This window comes from Perna viridis, chromosome 4, assembly GCF_037379345.1.
Source record: "Perna viridis isolate PV_CMFRI_1.1 ecotype Kerala chromosome 4, ASM3737934v1, whole genome shotgun sequence".
NCBI lineage: Eukaryota > Metazoa > Mollusca > Bivalvia > Mytilida > Mytilidae > Perna > Perna viridis.
Genome location: NC_142448.1, coordinates 13,513,488 through 13,534,189, shown reverse-complemented (window position 1 = coordinate 13,534,189; position 20,702 = coordinate 13,513,488). Strand labels below are relative to the sequence as shown.

The window sequence follows — 20,702 nt, the reverse complement described above, 5'->3', positions numbered from 1 at the left end:
TTTTCTACTTGTCAATCATTATCCAATAACCCTGGTCAGCCGATTGATCATCGATAATTACCTGAGCTTTACCTGAGGGTTAATTACGACAGAATGTATTCAATGAAGATGACACTTCTTAATTGGCTTGGGGTAATTTATTAACAAGAGTGGAAATCTTAAAGGGCCATTCAGATAATTGTAAATGGGCACTTAGGGGTACTCAGTAGGGGCAGAGGGATGTGGCGCGTGGCGCCCCTCCATTTTGCCCTAGCTAGGACACTGACCTAGTCTCTGAGTTGTTTTGATTGAGAAACATTCAGGTCATCATGGTTATGTAGTCACCCAATTTTAAACAGAGCATATCACAACTTTGTTCGAAGTTTGCCATCTTAGCAGACAAACTGTTGCATTACACAACAAAGTTCAAAGTTCAAAATCCTGAAGTAAAGTTGGTACATATAAAACATTACAACCCAAGCTCTAATGAGCTTTTAAAACCAACGTAAGCTTTTAAAACATTCTAAAATGTCAAGTATATTTTAGAAAAAGAAATACACTTATTTTGCTAGTAATGTTCAAATATACAATATATCAAAAAATGTGAAATGGAAAAGAACATGAATGTATACATACTATCAATCAATCTTCAAGTTTCAGCTCACAAAAAATATGGATTTTTTTTTAACTCTAAACCAAGTCCATACATATATCTACAGCAGGGTTTATGGTGAAAATGAGAAAATCATTGATTAATTTGGAGTTAAGTTTAGTAGAGCATTGAATTTGCCTGGATGTTGAAAGCAGACCAAAATCAATGGCATAGAATATTTGACAATTAGTGACTTTGAAGACTTCAGTCTTTGATTTGTATTTATTTCTGTTTATATAGAGTGATGGTACTTTAAATATCAAAACTAATGGATGGGTGTATCATATTTTTAAGCAGATTAAGATAAGCCATACCTAATATTTTTTGTCTATAGGTTTGCCATATTTTATGGTGTTGGGTGAACATACTGAAGAATTTTATTTTCAAAAACAAAGATTAGGTCAATAAACTTAATTTGTACATGTGTGTGTGTGGAGGGGGGATTTTGAGGGTGTTTCTTCTCATAAGCACAATTTTGAACACTATGTAAAAAATGACCGACCACAGCCATCTAAGTTTTCCTGTTTAACATGTGCTTGTGTCTTATAATTCATGCCATTTATCAGTAATTTAGAATAATAATGAAAAGGCTGATTTTAGTGACAAATCTACAGCAGCAAATGCACAAATTAAACTTAACAGAGAATTCTACTTTATTTTGTTAGCCTTAATATTGGAGATTTTATGGGAATTTTCCTTATATTCAGCACAATTCAAAAACTAGTCAATAAAATTTATGCAAAATTCATTAGATACTTATCTGATGACATGCCACATTTTAAAAGCAAAGTTAGCGTGGCAAAATTCTTTTGGGTGATATTTTCTGTCTAGTGTTTTGATTTCCACTTGAATATTGGTACATTTGATTACTCTTTCATAAACTTATATTCCCATTACATTTTTATAGAACATCTTCCCTACAATTATCTCCTCTTTAATAAGAGTCTTTTTATAATAAATATTTGTAATTTTGCTCTATGAAGTTTAATGTCCAAGATTCTTTTAAAGCTATTTAAAGATAACACAAGCATTGTATGGTCATTTGAAGTGGCAGGCTATTTTGGTGGGTGTAAAATTTTAGTGGATTATGAGTGTTGTATTAGGTACTTAATCCCAGAGTAAATATAAATTTGGGGAATTTATTTTTGCAGTGTTAGACAAACAGTTAAAACATGTGAAAATAAGCACCCCACAAAAACTACCAGATATACTGTTCATATTTCTGTATGAATTTGCAAGATGACCAAAAAAGATGCTCACTGTATTAGGTTTGATTAACCTTAAAAGTGTATTTTGATTATAAAAAAATACCTGCAATGATCATGTTATTCTTTTTCAGATATGGCCCTAACAGCTGTAGGAATCCAGACATTCCTGGGTGTGACCGTAACCCTGAAGTCTTTCCCTTTATTTTGCATCTACCTCATAATGATCATGTTATCTCCTGCCTGGCAAAGAGTTACCTCCCCTTTACAGTTGAGACCTGTAAGTAATTCAGCAGTTGTCATGAATTGGTTGTAAATTTGTTGTGGACTTATGAAAAAATATATGTACCGGTAGGTACTAGTGTTTCATAATATTGAGTGAAAATGATTCACTTATTGAAATATTAATAACATAGGACATATCATTTTTCAAATTTACTGTAACACTTCATTTAATTTTTGTCCCATATTTTATCTAACTGAAATAATGTATTGGAACTATTTTAAAATGCTTTTCTTATTGTAATCAAATAATTTAACAATTGACAACAAGGTTCAGGCAATAGTCTGCTTTATGTAGGAGTTTGTTAACTTGTCAGTCCTCAAGTACTTAATGCTTTTACCAATTGCTGATTGAGCAATTGCTTGGTGAAATGTAGCACAAAAGATCTGTGTCGCCTTCTCAGACCTAATAACCTTTTTCAGATCTACTATATATCACTCTACCAGTAGTTTACTACTTCCCTACAGGTTAACTACTTAGCTTCTGTCTGTTAGTCTGGCAAATCAGAATTTCACTCTTTTTTTTTTCACCTGTGTCACCAAAGGCAGAAGCAGTTCTAGGAGGGGTCATTCTGTCTGTCCATTCGTAACACTGCAGCTTGTCCTGACAACTCCTCTGAAACTACTCAACAGAAAATTCTGAAACTTGGTATGTAGCAAGAATCTCATATGTAGTTGTGCATATCATCAGGAAATTTTTATTTTCCTATTTTTATGGGAATTACTGTGAAACTACTTTAATTTGTGGATTAGGGAAGAAACACCAATTCGTGGATTCATGAATATGTGGTTTTGAGGTTTTCTTTATACATATCAATGGAAATCTTTTTTTCATTTGGAACCAAATTTCATGGTTTGGCCTAACCATGAAAACCACGAAAATTGGTATCCAACAAATAATGGTACTTTCACAGTATGCCCTTTTGAACTTAGAAATTTACCATAAATCATTCTGTATCATGTTGTCATCACAACACCTCTGACACTACTCGACAGAAATTTTTGAAACTTGGTATGTAGAGAACGCGATATGTGTTGTGCATATCATCAGGAAATTGTGATTCTCCAATTTTTATGGGAGTTATGCCCCTTTAAACTTAGAAATTTACTTAAAATTATCATGTATCAGCTTGTCATCACCACTTCTCACTAACTTTTTAAATGAATTTCATAAAACTTGGTATGTAGCAAGAACACCATAATGTTGACATGCATATTATCAGGAAATTTTGATTCTTTAATTTTTATGGGAGTGATGCCCCTTTGAACTTTGATTTTTACTGAAAATCATCATGTGTCAGGTTGTCATTGCAATTCCTTTAAAACTACCCAACAGAATTTCATAAAACTTTGTATTTAGCAAGAACACCATATGTTATTTTGCATGTTACTAGGTAATTTAGATTCTCTAATTTTTATTGGAATTATGTTCTGTAATTCTATATATCCTTCCACAGCTCTTCTTTTGTGGCATTTTCCTCAACAGCAGTCTATAAATCTTAGCTGCAGTGTAATGCAGGTCTAGAGATCGATTGGACAGTTTATTTCTTATAATAAGGAGTATAAATGTCTCTATTGGTTCATAGATGTGAGACAACTCCCAGTCCTGATTAGATTTTTTGCTCCCGAAAGGTGAAAAAAAACTCTTATATCATTAGCTAATATCTTGATCAACAAAATAGATACAAAACTGCTTTAATTGATGAAATGGTCATTATGATGGGTCTTATTGAAGATTCAAGTGCTTAAAGGTTGTGGAACAATTTCCTACTTGAGTTATGGCTTTAAAAAGCCAAAAGTGGTGATTTTGACTTCTATCTTAAAAACTGTGTAGATAGCAGATAGGTGGTGAAATACTTTTAATGCCTAATATCAAATATTCACAAATACATGAATTTCAGGTGAGTGGTTCAGGCCCTCTAGTTTTTCTTTCATTTTTATTTTGGTCATATTTTACAAGCTCTATTGTGTACTGCAGTGAAGGTAACCAAGGGTATGAACATGTTTCCATTTCTAGAATTAAAGGATCAGAATCATACTCAACAAGCAGTTTACTTTTACTGTCTTGAAAGTTAAACATTTGTAATATAATAGTAAATCGCTCACTGAGTAAGATTCCCTTTGTGCACTTGCTATAAGTTTCAAATGTTTGTTGGTTTGTTGGGCCAGCTGTACCGAGACCAGCATTAATCATTTTATGCAATATCTAAAGCTACAACTTGTTTACTTTATTTCTTCTAAAAAATGACAAGATTTTCATTTGTCAATTTGCTTTTTTTAATAGGTTGAACTTTACTCCAAAAAACTGATGCTTGCCTTTCTACAAATATCCTCTTACAAAAACATTTATGACAGTTATGTTGATTTTTATTTCAGTTGATGATAGTTCACAACTTTGCCTGTTGCTTTATCAGCCTGTACTCTTTGCTAGGATTCCTGTACTGTTTTACCATCAGTAAATCAACATTTGAATTGGGACCAGCACCATACCTACTGCCATACTTCAAAATGTACTGGGTAACCAAGATAATCGAGCTTGGTGACACGGTTTTTATGATTCTACGTCATCGCCGTCGACAAATCAGTTTCCTCCATGTGTATCACCACAGTTCTATGTTGTTGTTGACAGATGCCTGTTACTTCCAGTATCCATGGCCAGCTGTGTCTGTTTACTTGGCAACAAACTCATTTGTTCATGTCGTTTTATACCTTTATTATGGCCTGACTGCCCTTTTTCCAGATAAGTCTTTTCCATGGAAGAAGAATATAACTCAGTTACAGATTATACAGTTCATAGTTTTATTTATACATGCACTTTTTGGATATTTGTACCATGGTTTTTGTATATATGGGCTTTTTTATGGAATAACCATGACTTCCTTATTTTCTAATTTTTATTACGCAGCATATGTTAAATCAAAACCACAGAAGACACAAAAAATCAAATAGAAACAGCATTGTACTGTTGGCTGATATTTTTAGTTAAATGTACAATGCAGTTTCAGAACTAGGTTTTTATGAGTACTGATGATAGTTACACCATAGCTTTAAACACTGAGGGATATAAAGGTATCATTTTAGCTCACCTTGTGCAAAGGCCATTTGAGCTATTGCTATTTCTCGGTGTCCAATGTTGTTGTTATTCGTCGTTAACAATTTTTCAAAACTCTTCTCTTCTGACACTACTTGAAAAATCAGAATCAAACTTGGTATGAATGTTTCTTGGTGTATCTGAAAATAGAACATAGGGTCAGTCAGAAGTTTTTCTTATACACCATTAGTTCCAGCCAAATTCTTTTAATTGCCGAAATTATTATAAGGCCTATAAAAGTCTGCATTGGATCTAAGTTTTCAGACAACGCCTTTAAGGGGGAAAATGATATTCTTAGCAGTTTTCAGCCAGTATCTTGAGAACTATAATAAATAGAAAGAAACTTTTCAATTGCTGGAATGATCTTACTGATATGTCCTACCAAAGTCTTCATGAGTCAGAATTGTTGTTCAACTCCTTGTTAGAGTTATTGCCCTTGAAAGGCAGAAAATTTACCAGGTGAGCGATTCAGGCTCCTTGATACTACTCTCTTTTTGTGAAATTAAATAGACATTTTATTTTAATTTCTTGTTTAGATTGTATATAAAACATTTACATAGTATGATCATTGTTTTATTGTCAATATTGTTATATTGAACTTAATAGGATTATAGCTTTTCATTAACTTACAAGGATTTGCTATCTTTTTTTTTACTAAGATACTCCTTCAGTCATGAAAGAGTAAGGTGTGTTAGATTTTTATGGGTTTTTTTTTGCAATTTAACTGTTTGAAGTTGTGAATTTTTTTTAAATGCTATTTGTTTGAATTGTTACTGGGATATTACCCCTGGTATAACTGATGTAAATTGAAGTACATGATCTTGTTTAAATTTGCATAAAGTTTATTGTATTATGCTGTATAGGTTTATTTATATATTTTTATATGTTATGTAAAAATTGGACTTTGTAAAATTCTCAGGATGCATTTTATGCATAACTAATCAATTAGCAGTCCCTGTTAAGTGTAGGTAGTTACTGTGAAAGTACTTTAATTCGTGGATACCAATTTTCGTGGATTAGGGAAGAAACAAATGTTCGTGGATTCTTGAATTCATGGTTTGGAGGTGTTTAGTATACACTTCAATGGAAATCTCCTTAATTTTGTTGGGAACCAAATTTCGTGGTTTGGCCTACCAACAAAAACCACAAAAATTGGTACCGCACGAACAATAGTACTTTTGCAGTAGTTGAATACATATACATTGAAAAATATCTGGTTAGAAACCAATGTTGTTTTTTTCCTATGTTAAGAAGTTAGATGTGAGTTATCTAGAGTTTGTTTGCTGGTGCTTTGTGTCACATTTTCCATTCCAATTTTTGATTTGAGTAATGTCTTAATAGCTATTTAATAAGATTTGCCATACATTTCAAATGAGATGTTAATTAAGAATCTGTTATGTTCTATGTAATTGCAATGTTGTTTTTTGTGCTTATTTTTTGCCCAGCTTATTGCTTTGATAAAATTAAAAAGAAAGTTGTTTACCAAGTTATGTAAACAACAGAAATTATAAACTTTTCTTGTGTAGAATTACTATTATTTTAACATTAATATTTTAGAACTGCCACAAAAATTTGGTAACATTGGTGTCAATAAAATATTGTGAACATGGGTTGATATTTGTTTTTCCAATGACGTGATAAGTCTAATAAAATAACTATCAAATTAAAAAGAAATATGAATAAAATCAATTTAAAAGAGTTTAATCCATTACATTGTTCAATGTCTATAGGATCAATTAAGGTACACATCTGACTTTTTTGGCAAAGGGACTTAGAACATTGGAAAAAAGGGATCAGTGTATAATGTGTTTACAGGCAGCAGTTTATTCTATTGTTCATTTCATAGTTACAGGATTTTAACAAGGAGAACAGGCTCATCAGGTTTATGGCAGTTGTAAATAGCACTTGTGAACATATTTTGGGTTATTTACTCTGTTATTAGTGTGTCATAATTGAACTGGGTAAAGATTATAGAATTGGTAAATATGTAGAAGTTTTTTTGTTAAAATTTAACTGTAACATTTCCAATGAACCAGATTTGATTTTATGAGAGACAAGAACATAGAGCTGGATTTGACAAAAAATAAAAGTAAATGCATTGAAAATTTATGTAGTCCACAATTTACTCAATTATTACATTAATACTCATATTGATTTTTGTTTTTACTTTTGCTCTATTCTATGAGAAATCCATTGTTGAAACCTATGAGTTACATTGAAAGGCTTTTTCATGTTTTTATACCAGTTTTGTGTTTTTTTTAAAGAGATGTCAGTAATATGCATATGATATTAAGCCAAATACAGTGACAGTATTTCAAATAAAATTAATCATTATTGTTTATTGTAACATAAAATATTGAAATGTTGCATAACATAAGATTGTCTAAGTGATTTGGATGGACGGGCAGTCAAATGACATCAAATGTTACCAAAAGCAGTTTAGTTATTTATATGAGGCAGGTGTAACCTGTAAGAGAACAAAGTTGAAGATATTGATATTTTTAAAAATGGTAATGTCTTTTACACTTTTATATCAACTAAGATTTATTTTTCAGACTGTTGTTGAAAATATGAAACTTAAAAAAAGATCCTTACTTTGTATAACATTGGGTATTGCAAGTTCACTTCTTGTCAGACTGAAATCAGGCTTATAGGCCAAAAATAAATTTCCATTGATAACCATTATGAGGATTTTGTCCTCTATTAACAAACTGAATAAAATACTCTAATTCGTAGGTACCAGTTTTTGTGGTTTAGGGATTATAGGTTCTTGAAATTCTTAAATTTATACTCCATCATACAAATGAATGGAAAACCCTCTTTAGGTTGAAAACCAAATTTTGGGTTTTGCTAAACCAGTGAAAATCACAAAAATTGCTACCCCACAATGATACTTCAACATAATAAATATTGAAATTGTTCAAGCTGCGTTAGCTGTCATTTTCGTAAATTTTTGTTTCTTTTGAAATATACCTTAACTTTGAATTATTTCTACTAAATAGTACATTTCTTGTACAATTTCATTTGATATCCTCAAATAAAATGCATTAAATACATGAAATAGATGTCAATACATTTATTGTCTTGCAAGACAAAAAGTCATCCTAGATCAATTTGTGTACATGTCACTTCAGCTGACCTTAATCATTGCATGTGCTGTAAAGGTTGATTCTTTTTTTTAAATTGATTGCAAAGCAAAAGTGGTAAAACAACGGCAAGGAAGACTGACAGACTCAAGCCGTAAAAGGAAAAAGTTCAAATATATAACGAAAGGATCCTTTTGTTATTTACGTGTTGTGATAAAATGTGGCACAAATATGATCAGTAACTGTCATTATTTATTTGTAAACTTATCAAGAAATAGATGAAATGAAATGTAAACAAGACACATGCTTACCTCTGTACAAAGATTAAAGTATTTTTAACCCAGGCGATTGTCCTGTCAGAAATCTTTGGAAGTAATGGCGAAAAATAATTAGATCAGAGCTATCAATATTTTTTTATTAAAAAAAAGAACGTTTTCACAATATTCTGTAGGTGTTATCGGCATTTATTGCTTCAATTGCATTACTACAAAGAATCATTAATTAAATCAGCAAAATTCAGTAGAATCAGACTTGAACAAATTAGGCAGCTAATGCAGCTTTAAGCATATTTTAGGCAAATATTGTACAAAATCAACCAAGTATATATTTTTCATATCTAGAAGACTAGTCTTGGATTAGTACTTTGCTAGTAGTAAAATTCTGGTCTCATTTTAAAATATCAGTGCTTGGAAGTTGCATGCGTTACATCTTAACAGAGAAAAATATGTCTATTTAGTTTATTGTGATTCCCTTAGTTTTTAATACTGCAGTGACTAAAACCTGCCAAATATATTGTAGCCTTAGAAAGGATTAATGATATATGCAATATTGTTCTGTGAGATGTTTTTCAGTCTTGTTTTTGATATTGTTTTATTAGAGATGTTGTTTCAGAGGTGTTTAATATACTTTATTTGGAGCATCACATTATACTCTGATATATTATGTATGTTATAACATATCTTTTTATAATTTGACATCATAAATTTATACAAATAGTATTGTTTGTTTGATATTATACCCTCCTGCAAAAAATAGAATAGGGAAATGTATATTTTATGAGCATCCTGTCTTTTTGATTTTTTGAGACTTGAAAAAGTAAGCAGCAAGATATGTATGAAGGATGCTTATATACAAATTCTTTCTAGGGTAGACAAAATGAACAGACATAAACTGTGATATGAAGATTGGTTTGTGTATGAAGGACATTTATACTGGTAAGAGATAATCAAAAGTGCTTTATATTTCTAGTGTAAAGTGGAAGAAAGTTTTTCTGTTTGTTTGCCTGCTCACAGTAGTTCCAGTTAACTTCTGGTTGGACATCCATCACAGCCATAGCCTTCCAGAGTTCTTTTTGTAGTTTATCATAACAACCATAATAATGTATGAGTTGCTCATAAAAAGTCAAGTCTGGGGTAGACAAATGAGGAAAGGAAAACTATGACATGTTGAATGAATCAGTTTTCATGGTACAGATGGATACACCATAAAGATCCATGAGTTCATGTAAGACACTAATGATGCCCCCACTTGCTAGATTTGCCAAATTAAGAACATGTTTATTTTAGTATGAAGACATGGTATGCAGATTCAGAAATCCTTCCAAGACTTGTGATACTCTTGGTTTGTTGGTTCAGCTCAATCCTTCCAAGACTTGCAATGAAAAATTGTACCAGTACCATAACTCAAAAAATTTCTAAAGATATGCATAGGTACATGTTGTATCCTGGAATTATTTCCTCTGTATGTAAAAGGTTCTTGGTTCCAGCTATTTTCATGTTTTTGTTTTGTTGCAATTAAACTACAAGTATAAGAATTATTACAGATTGTTTAAGTACCATACAATTCAGACACTACCAATGGCAAAGTGATTCATGGTGTAGAAAAACCTCCCAAACAAATGATGCTTTTTCAGTCTATGTATATGCTATACATTCACATAACAATAATCATTTTTACATTCAGATCTATACTTTTTACAAAAGCATACATTTATCTCCTACTAAAATCAACCAAATGAAACCTGACGAAGAACAATAACACTTGCAAAGTGCAGATTTCATGTAAAATCTATATAATTTTTATCTCAAAAGTGCAACGACCAAATGAAAAACTGAAACTGTTTCTGAACAAGAAATAAAACTGAGTTCGGTGAGTTTTTGAAATGCATGAATCATCTTCTGTCTGATTTTTAGCTCACCTGGCCAAAGGCCAAGTGAGCTATTGCCATCAATGCCATCTGTCGTCATCGTTAACAATTTTACAAATCTCTTCTCCTTTGACACTACTTGACCAATTGGAACCTAACTTGGTATGAATGTTCCTTGGGGCATCTTGCATAAAACCGGGATTTTTGATCTATCAAATATCATGGCTGGGGTCACTTAAAATAGAAAATAGGGGTCAGACTAGTTTTATCCCATATTATATCTCCAAAACAGTTAGGTTTAGCCAAAGTCTTTCAATTGCTGAAATGATCCTTATTATAAGGCCTCCAAAATTCTCCAAGGGATCAAAGTTGTCATGAAATGATCCTTATGATAAGTCCTACCAAAGTCTTCTGGAGTCAAAATAGTTGGACAATTAACTAAATTTATTGCCCTTGAAAGACAAAATTTAACCAGGTGAGCAATTCGGCTCCTGGGAGCCTCTTGTTATAAAGACTGCTACTTAAAGAAAAGAACTTATTGAAATATTCTTGGCCTGATCAAATTCATAACATTTTTCTTCTTATGGAAAAATCCCACACAACGGACTGCTACCTAAATTGCTTACAATTTATTCCTCATGTATTTATAAAGCCAAGTATCAAATTAAAAATCAATTCATCCATTGGGAGTTGACATCGAATTACAATGAAATTCAGACCGACAAACAAGACATTTCTAATATATTACTTATGATTAAATAAAATTTTCAAGTGTTGGTTTTTAGGAATACTGTGAAAGTACTTTTATTCATGGGTACCAATTTTTGTGATTTAGGGGAAAATGATCAGTTCATAGATTCTGAAATTCATCGATTTGACAAATCTATCATACGAATAAATGGGAAATTTCCATTTCATTGGGAATCAAATGTCATGGTTTACAAAACACATGGAAACCACAAAAATTAGTACCCCACGAACAATAATACTTCCACAGTATTGTATAATTTTAATAAAATGGCTATTCATATTTGTTTATGTTCAAGTTTATAAGAAATCTGATTTGCCAGTCTTCACTCAAATAAAGCCATAAATTGTAAAAATGAGGCACCAATATTCCCACAATAATGTCTTTTCTTTTGGTCAGGTGTTTCAGTCTATAGTCTTGACAAGTTGGATTTGCTGGTACCCTAATCCTTTCCCAGGTAGAGAACATCCTCTTGAAATATTGCTTTCCTTTTCTGGTAGGTTGATATGGGGGAAACACTTATCATCCCCAATCAGAGCAGCTTCTCCTAACATCAGTGAATACCTCTTTTCATTCTATATGCTGATGTTCTTGCCATAATATTATGATTTTGTTGATATAATGCTGCCCATATGAAGACCTTACAAAGACAACAGATATGAAAATCACAACAAAGAGCCAAGAGATCCATAGTAAATAGTCTGTTTCATCTGATGGTACACTTGGTAGAGGTCCTTCAAAGTCTGCTTCAGTCACATTCACATCTGTATCAGGTTCCATACCTGCAATTATATAGTTTATTACATGCTTATTATACTCTATAGCAACCCAATTTTAGCTACAATCTAAATCAATGGATCTGTCAATTTCTGAAATGATCCTTTACCATTATATACATTTGGAAGTATTTCTAGTCCTATTGGATTTTATCATTTTTATTTTCATTACCAATGAAATATGAAGATAACTATTAAAACTGGAAGATGGTCATGAAATCTTAGATATGAATGAATATGTCAACTGAGTAATTTTTATACTTTTCATTTGTTAAAATTAGGAAACACAGGCAGAAATATACTAGTATACAATGAAATAATTTAGAATTTTATAGGTTAGGCATCATATGAAGACATTAAAAAATAAATATAAATATGTCTGGTTTAAGCATCAAAAGATTATACAACTTAAACGTTTACCTAGATTTGAATCCACCTAAAGCAGGGGTATTCTTTCAATAGTACTGTAAAAAATATTTCTAACTTGACCTTTTATGAGCAACTCAGCGGGTGTTTCTAGAAAAGCAGGGAACCCTTACCCTATCGGTGCACTTGGTCCATGCTCCTGGAATTTTAGTGGAGGTTGAGTTACTCATTTACTTTTGTTTCTTTGTACATATTATCTTGATTACTTTATGTTTTTTGTTGTATATGTCTGTTTTCCCTGTCTGGTTTTTGTCCTTGGATAACATTCTTTTGATTTTCGTTAGCATCAAGGTTCCCTTGATTTCTCTTACCAAAAAGCCTCATAAAACATAACCAATAACATATCTAGACCAGCATCAATGTCATGTTTTTCAGTATATATCTTAAAAAAATGCATAAACACTATGCAAAATTCAAAAACTTTAAATTGGGAGTAATAAATTACATTAAGTGTGTACCAATGATAGCGTACACTGCTGAAAAAATGACTAAATTCAAAAGGTAAAAAATTACCATTAAATTTTCCCACTGCCTTTTTTTGCAGTTTCTTCGATCAATCTACTGGTTCAAGTGATTATGCAAGGTATACATGTAAACATTGGGACTGTCATCCCTAAACATGATGGATGGATTAAGTCAAACAGTACAAGACTGCATTTTCCTATTGGTGACAGTCATCTTAAAAACTCTTACCTGTGTGATTTTTAACAAAAGAGACAAGATTATCAAACTGTCTATTTGTTTGATTAAATCGAACTACTGCTCTGGACTGGTGAAACAACAGTATGTTAGGAACTGACACGGTCCCAAACCTGGCATTTAAACTGAAAAACATATGTAATATTATAAATGTTTGGATACTATGCCTACAAGATACTGAACAAAGATGTTTTATGTAAACATGCAAGCATTATTTTTGATACTTTTTTCTTAATGAACTTTCAAAACTTAATAAATCTAAACTTTTCTTGTTTGTTCATTTTTTTTTAAAACCCTAATTTTGCCTCAAAATTGTCTGTCATTTTTCTGTCAATGGCTTGATAAAAAATCCTTCAAATTTTGATATTCAGTCCCCTTTTAACCTAACTGTCATGGAATACTGTGAAAGTACTATTGTTCGTGGAGTACCAATTTTTGTGGTTTTTGTAGGTTTGGTAAACCATGAAATTTGGTTCACAAGACAAGAGTCTCCCAGGTGCCTGAATCACTCACCTGGTAAAAGTTTGTTTTTCATGGGCAATAAATCTAACAAAGATTTGTCCAACAATTTTGACTCAATAAGACTTTGGTAGAACTATTCATAAGGATCATTTCAGCAATTGAGAGATTCTCTGTTATAGTATTCAAGATACTGGCTGAAAACTGTTAATGAGAAGTGTCATTTTTTTACTTTGAAGGGCAACAACTCTTTCAAGAATTTGTCTAACAACTTTGATCCCTCCGACACTTTTGTAGGCCTTATAATAAGGATCATTTCAGCAATTAAAAGAATGTGGCTAAACCTAACCGTTTTGGAGATACAATAAGCCATTCACTAATGTCTGACCCCTATATTCTATTTTAGTGACAGCAGCCATGTTTTTTGACAGATCAAAAATTTCAAAATCAGTCTTATGCAGGATACCCCAAGGAACATTCATACCAACTTTGGTTCCAATTGGTCAATTAGTGTCAGAGGAGAAGATTTTTGAAAGAAATAAAATTAAAAATAGTGAAAAAACGTTGAAAAGGGCAATAACTCCAACACGGCTTCACAGATTACAATGAAATTTTGACCACAGATAGATCTCATCATGCTGAACATTTTTTACCCACAGTCAGAATTTGGCTAAACGGTTTTAGAGATATATGCGAAAAACTACAATCTGACCACCTATATTCTATTTAAGTAACAGCAGCCATGTTTTTCGACAGATCAAAAATTTCAAAATTAGTCTTATGCAGGATACCCCAAGGAACATTCATACCAACTTTGGTTCCAATTGGTCAATTAGTGTCAGAGCAGAAGATTTTTGAAAGAAATAACACTAAAAATAACAAAAAAATGTTGAAAAAGGGCAATAACTCCAACATGGCTTCACAGATTAAAATGAAATTTTGACGACAGGTAGATCTCATCATGCTGAACATTTTTACCCAACAGTTGAGAGATATATGCGAAAAACTACTGTCAGACCCCTATGTTCTATTTTTAGTAACAGGTAACAGCAGTCAATTTTTTGACGAATCAAAAATCCCCACATCAGTGCTATGCAGAATACCCGAAGGAACATTCATACCAAGTTTGGTTCCAACTGGTCAAGTACTGTCAGAGGAGAAGAGTTTTGAAAAATTGTTAATGGACGACATTGACAACGGCGGATGCCAAGTGATAGCAATAGCTCACATGACCTTTGGTTAGGTGAGCTGAAAAAGGAAATTTCCCATTGATTTGTTTGAGAGATGTCAAATCCATGAATTTAAAAATCCACTAACTGATAACTTTTTCCAAATCACCCATGAATAAAAGGACCTTAACATTATCTAACTTACTTGCTAAAATGAGCAGCATCAACTGCTACAACATCAAGTTCAGGAAAAGCTCGTGCCAATGCATTATAATTTGGGGCCACTTTGGAACAAAACCTACACCAAGGAGCAAAAAACATCACAAGCACACAGTCTGATAAAGTGTCATTTTTGTCAAAGTTCAAAATCTGTAATAGTCTGGTATTATTAATTATTTTTACTTCAGATGTTATATTTTCCAGGGTCATATTTCTACTTATACATTTGAATTTGGTCTTTTTCTCAGTTTTGTTATTGTTGGCATCTCTATCTATGAGAGGTACTTGTATCAGATTAGTGATATTCTGATCAAGAGTCTCATTTTTTTCAACTTGAGCAATTTCATCCTCTTTGTCTTCAATAGTTATCTCATCAGGGTCACTCTCTCCCTCAAACATCGGATCAACAATACTTTTTAGAAGGTTTCCAAAAGGAAAAGATGAACTAGATTCTGTTTTTTCATGTGATGACTCTAAAATGGAATTATCCTGTGGCAGAGATTCAGGCATGTTTGGTGACAGCTGTTTGGCCTCTACATTGGGTAAAACATCTGGTGTTGTTTGTTGATTTGCTTCAATTTCATGCTGAGAATTCTGTCCATTTTGTGAGACATCTTCAGTGCTAACCCCTTGGAAACATACTTGAAGTACCAACATGACCAAAGAAACATCTGTAAATAAAGCAGATATTGATCAACAGAATTAAGACACTAGTAGATATCTAAAAAACATATTTTTAATACTCATGGTAGAAACTTTATATTTTCGTTATGCAAAATAAATGCATTATATGTATAAGTAGAACACATATATGAAACAAACAGACACATGCAGCAGTCATAAAAGTAAAAACTCTGATATTGGCTCTACCCTTGGGAAGAGTACCTTGAATGTTGATCATTGTCTTTCTATGGAACTAGCATGTAGCTCTTTGTTATCTCCCTTCCTATGGCTCTTCAGTATTAAAATCAAGGATCACATAAAAGTTGCCAAGTATATATACAAAATTGATTGTAGTTGAAATTGCAAGAAAAAATATTTCAATATAGTTTCCTTCTGTAAGTGTACATGTAGTATGAAGCACAAAACCTTGTGAGAAAATTGCTCATCAACATGCCAAATCTTAGTGGAATATGAGAATGTCAAGAAAGTTTCAAAAGTTGGTTGACTGATTAGCAAATATTCTTTGTGAGATGAGAACAAATATAGAGGCACTACTCATCTTTCACAATCCAATGGACTAACTTCACTAGGATCATTTTCTTGAATGCTTTCATTGTGTGTTTTGTAAATAAGAGATTTATCCCAATTGATTTGTAAAACATGTTATTGTATTCAAAATGGTTTCATTCAATGTGATATAGTTTTGACATTTGCCATTTTATAGTAAAAAAAGAATTATAAGAGTATTGCATAGCAATACAAAGTTTCTACTACCGGAAAAAATCATGTTGAATAGAACATGCATAATCTCTTAAAGAGAAAAGTGTGGCAAACTGGGTCTGCAATAATTTTCAAAATCCAAGTGCCGAAGCTCAGCAAAAATTCAACAATCCTGTCACCAGAAAAAAATCTGAGCTTGATCTGTCAATGTAAACAATGTACTAGATATGAAATTTATAGCTCAAGCATGCCAAATAAAGTGGCAGAACTTTGCAAAACACAACTGACCAGAACAAAACTTGAACTTGATCACAACACATTATCTTTACATCCGCCAAATTTTAATGAAGTAATAGATGTACTACAATCAGAAAGTACTATTTTGATAAACTGGGTTCACTTTAATTGTATGCAGGCAAATCCTGAAAAGTTTCAGGCCATGGCTGTTGGCAAAAAGACTTTTGATAAAACACCCACTTTTGATATTGGATCTGCAAAAATGAGCTATGATGAAACTGTAAAATTATTAGGAGTAGACATAGACTTTAAACTAAATTTTAATTTCCATATACAGAATTTGTGTAAAAAGGCTGTGCAACAGTTAAATATTTTAAAAAGAATAGGTAAAAACTTGAGCAAATTAAATCGACTTACAATATTTCAAACATTTATACAGTCAAATTTTAACTTTTGCCCACTATCATGGCATTTTTGTTCACAAGGTGATACTTGAAAAATTGAAAAAATACAGGAAAGGGCTCTAGGATTTGTTTATGAAGACTAAATTTCAGCATATGAAGATCTTCTAATCAAGGCAAAAATGCCAACAATGTATATAAAAAGAACAAGAACAATGTCAATAGAAATATTTAAAATACTTAATAATTTAGCACCTCCTGTCTTATCAAATCTTTTTGAAAAGAAAGACCACAAGTATAATTTTAGATACACTAATTTATTGCAGATTCCAAGTGTGAAAACAAATAGCTATGGTAAGAGATCTTTCAGGTATGCTGCACCTGCTCTTTGGAATTCATTGCCAGAATCTTTCAGACAAATTTCAAATTTTAATCAGTTCAAAAGTCAATTATCTTTCTGGAATGGTAAAGAATGTACTTGTCTTGTATGCAAAAAATCAGACTAAAACTTTCTTACTGATGCAGCATACCAACCATACATACTAGACTTCTTTATTTTGGTTCAGTTTTATTATTTTTAGTTACTTTGTTTTAGTTGCATGATTTATTGTTTTTTATGTCTTGCCGACTTTAAATAAAGCTGGTCTATGTCTAAAGTATCATAGGAAATCAATAAATCCAAAAATGTGCAGAAAACTGATTTGCGAGACTGAAGGACAGAGTGCAAACTTAAGGTCCCCTTCTGCAAAAGTTGCCGGTAGGGATCTAAGGACCTTAATTCATCTAAATCCTACAATAGTGTAATTGGTATGGGATGTTAACCTCAAGCACATCCATATCACAATAATCTTGCTTTCTTGGTTTAACATGCTTGACCAATCAATGTCTGGACCTGCATCACACTGCAGCTGTGATTTATAGCTGCTGAGGAAAATATGATGAAAAATGTGTTAAGACTATGAAACATAAAAATTTCCTGATAATATGCACAACAATATATGGTGTTCTTGCTACATACCAAGTTTTATAAATTTCTGTGTGGTAGTTTCGGAGCAATTGCGATAACAAGCTGATACATAATGATTTACTGGGTATGGTAAATTTCTAAGTTCAAAGGGGCATAACTCTTAATACAAGAGGTTCCCAAGAGACTGAATCACTCACCTGGTTGAATTTTGCCTTTCAAAGCCAATAAATTTAACAAGAAGTTGTCCAACAACTTGACTAAAGAAGACATTGGTAGGAAATATCATAAGGATCATTTCAGCAATTGAAAATTTATTCCTATCTATCATAGTTTTCAAGATATTGGCCGAAAACCTTTCAAGGACAATAACTCTTACAAGGAGTTGTCTCATCTTAAAGGTTTTGGTGATATATGCGAAAAACTACTGTCTAACCCCTATATTCTATTTTTAGTAATGGTGGCAATTTTTTATTCAACAGATCAAAAATCCCTACATCAGTTCTATGCAGGATACCCAAAGGAACATTCATACCAAGTTTGGTTCCAATTGGATACCCAGTGTCAGAGGAGAAGAGTTTTGAAAAATTTTGATGATGACGGATGACAATGACGATGGATGCTCAAGCCAGGTTAGCTAAAAAAAAGGACACATAACACATTACTATTTACAGTATACCTGAATTACATGCATTTTTGCCCTCTGCAGTTATTATTCCACAGTGTATAATTAACTATGTACAACATTTCTTAAATGCATGCCTTTTCTTTCTTATATTATGACATGTTGCTTCCAATCAACATTTTTTGGTTTTGTAAATACTATAGTTGTTTATGCTGATACAATAAAGTTTCATATCTATAAGCTGCCTTACAAATAATTTTTTGAACTTTCTTTCAAGCACAGACCTGTAATTAAAGAGATTAGCATCCAACTGAAATCTCACATTAACGAGCGGCGGGGAACAATATCTTGTACTTACTGAATCGACAATGACAACTTGACTTTAAATGATCACAACTAAAAAAGTATTGCGAATATCCAAAAAAAAACATTGAGTTTCCTACTCTACAATATTTTAGCTTTGTGTTCGTACCACATTATTCTTATTAAATAAACAGACAAAAAAGAAGTATTGAAAACAAGTTACCTACCCAAAATTTTTAGGAAAACAATAACAATTCAAAATTAAATTCATTATTTTCACATTAACCTATCAAAACTTTTTTGTTTTTAAAGATAATTGAATAAAATCTTCAGTTTCTCATTTATCGTCTTCTGGGCATCTGCTACAACTTACTTCAGGTCATTTCATCCAAAGGGGAAAAAGAAGTTTAATAAATAAGTGGAAAGGTCAGGGAATCTAGTTCTCCAGTGTGTGATAATTTTATTGATAAACTGGCTAATTAACAAGTTTCTTATCTCTCTAATTATGGGTCTCTATTTCAAGTAACATAAATAGGATTCCAAAATGTTAATTCCATTTGGTTGTTTAGATGCAAACAGCATGTCCAAACATAGGCAATGATAGGGAACGTGCGCTGCAGTGTGAATGTGAAAAATGGTAGCATCTGAAAGTTTCAAATAAACCAATTATATTACTTTCAACATTTACCTCACTAGAATGCACATGATTATAATGTCACCCATTATGTAACAGTGAGGATGTGGAAGGCCGTAGGTATTTTCTTCTTATCTGTGCATCTCTCGACTGAATAAAAGCATGTTTTTTTTTTATAGATCTTTCAAAGGGGTTATACACCATAGTTTTAACTTAAATGGAGCTGTTGCCTAATGCATAAGCTGTCTTTTTAGTGGGTGACATTGGTTATACTTTCAATGAAGAAATTAGGTCTTTTTATCAAATTTAAGGGTCGATTGATTGATTGTTGGGGTTTAACGTCCGAGCAGCAAAATTTTAGCTATATTCAGACGATGAATATGAAATTGATGATAAAATGAACATGAAATGATGATGGTGATAAAATGAAAAAAAGGATGGGACACAAGGGTAATAGGGTCAACAAATTTTGATTGCCACAAGAAAAAGGGATGGGTAGGGTCGGGTCAGGCAATTTAGCCTCCTGTGGCGGAGCGCAAAGGTTCCTACTCCTATTGAATACCACAGCAGGGTTCTTTAACGTGCGTGGAATGTGGCATCTTTCCCAACTGTGCACCACTATGGTTTGCGGTCAGGTTTTCCGTATTTAGCCTGACAATCCCAGCATGTAACATGCCAAGGGTACCCCATTCAACCATCTGGGGCACACATCCCAGTTGCTCTGTGGGCAGAGCGCCTAGCCCCGGCTAGATTTCTGAGCACTATTTAGTCGCCTTTTACGACAAGCTTAGCGTTGCTGCAGGCCTATTCTTTTGACACAAGGACCTGCACGGGGAATCAAATTTAAGGGAGATAATATATTAAAATATAAATTAATTCTGATCTGATATATATAACTCAAATATTTCCCAAAAATCTTGGACCCAAGAACCAAATGTCACCCAATTCAGCATTGTAGCTTCGTCCGAAAAACGAGCTGAAGTCAAGGTGTCCTAAATTTTGAACTTTAAGTGGAGGAAAGATGACCTTGCCCTAGTTAGTGGACACGCATATCTGGCCGCTTTTCAAGAAAAATGATCCATTACAGAAGGAAATATGTAAAAAAAATAATTACATCTTAGACAAATAGCCGGTGATATTTTCAAAAAATTCTTCCTATTCACCTCCATCTTTGTTCATTGATTGATAGTGAAGATTTTGTTAAACTAAGTTTGATTG

The 20,702-nt window shown here is 32.4% G+C and overlaps 2 protein-coding genes across 7 annotated transcripts in view; one reads left to right on the top strand and one right to left on the bottom strand.

Moving 5' to 3' along the window:
• LOC148618938 (very long chain fatty acid elongase 1-like) overlaps positions 1–9,291 on the top strand; it is a 22,821-nt gene extending 13,530 nt beyond the window's left edge. For all 4 annotated transcript variants that reach the window (XM_088578339.1, XM_088578340.1, XM_088578341.1 and 1 more), the window contains 2 exons: positions 1,971–2,116; positions 4,495–9,291. In XM_088578339.1, coding sequence (XP_088434465.1) covers positions 1,973–2,116; positions 4,495–5,067 — 717 coding nt within the window. In that variant the 5' untranslated portion in view covers positions 1,971–1,972 and the 3' untranslated portion in view covers positions 5,068–9,291. The remainder of the gene's footprint in view (positions 1–1,970; positions 2,117–4,494) is intronic.
• Positions 8,695–20,702, bottom strand: LOC148618937 (thioredoxin domain-containing protein 15-like). Of its 3 annotated transcripts, none has more exons than XM_088578332.1 (4): positions 20,599–20,702; positions 14,924–15,608; positions 13,085–13,215; positions 8,695–11,971 (listed from the first exon to the last, which is right to left on the bottom strand). In XM_088578332.1, the coding sequence occupies exons 1-4, from the start codon at positions 20,651–20,653 to the stop codon at positions 11,760–11,762; spliced, it is 1,083 nt and encodes a 360-aa protein (XP_088434458.1). In that variant the 5' UTR covers positions 20,654–20,702; the 3' UTR covers positions 8,695–11,759. The 3 variants fall into 3 exon arrangements, with proteins under 3 accessions (XP_088434458.1, XP_088434460.1, XP_088434459.1); XM_088578334.1 differs by lacking the exon at positions 20,599–20,702 and adding an exon at positions 19,539–20,496; XM_088578333.1 differs by lacking the exon at positions 20,599–20,702 and adding an exon at positions 15,823–17,559.

Coding starts and splice junctions, on each gene's coding strand:
- LOC148618937 (XM_088578332.1), bottom strand. CDS start 20,653: ATGGAGGTGAATAGGAAGAATTTTTTGAAAATATCACCGGCTATTTGT. Junction 13,216..14,923: donor GATGCTGCTCATTTTAGCAA/GTAAGTTAGATA, acceptor TATGTTTTTCAG/TTTAAATGCCAGGTTTGGGA. Junction 11,972..13,084: donor TTTTGTTAAAAATCACACAG/GTAAGAGTTTTT, acceptor ATATAATTGCAG/GTATGGAACCTGATACAGAT.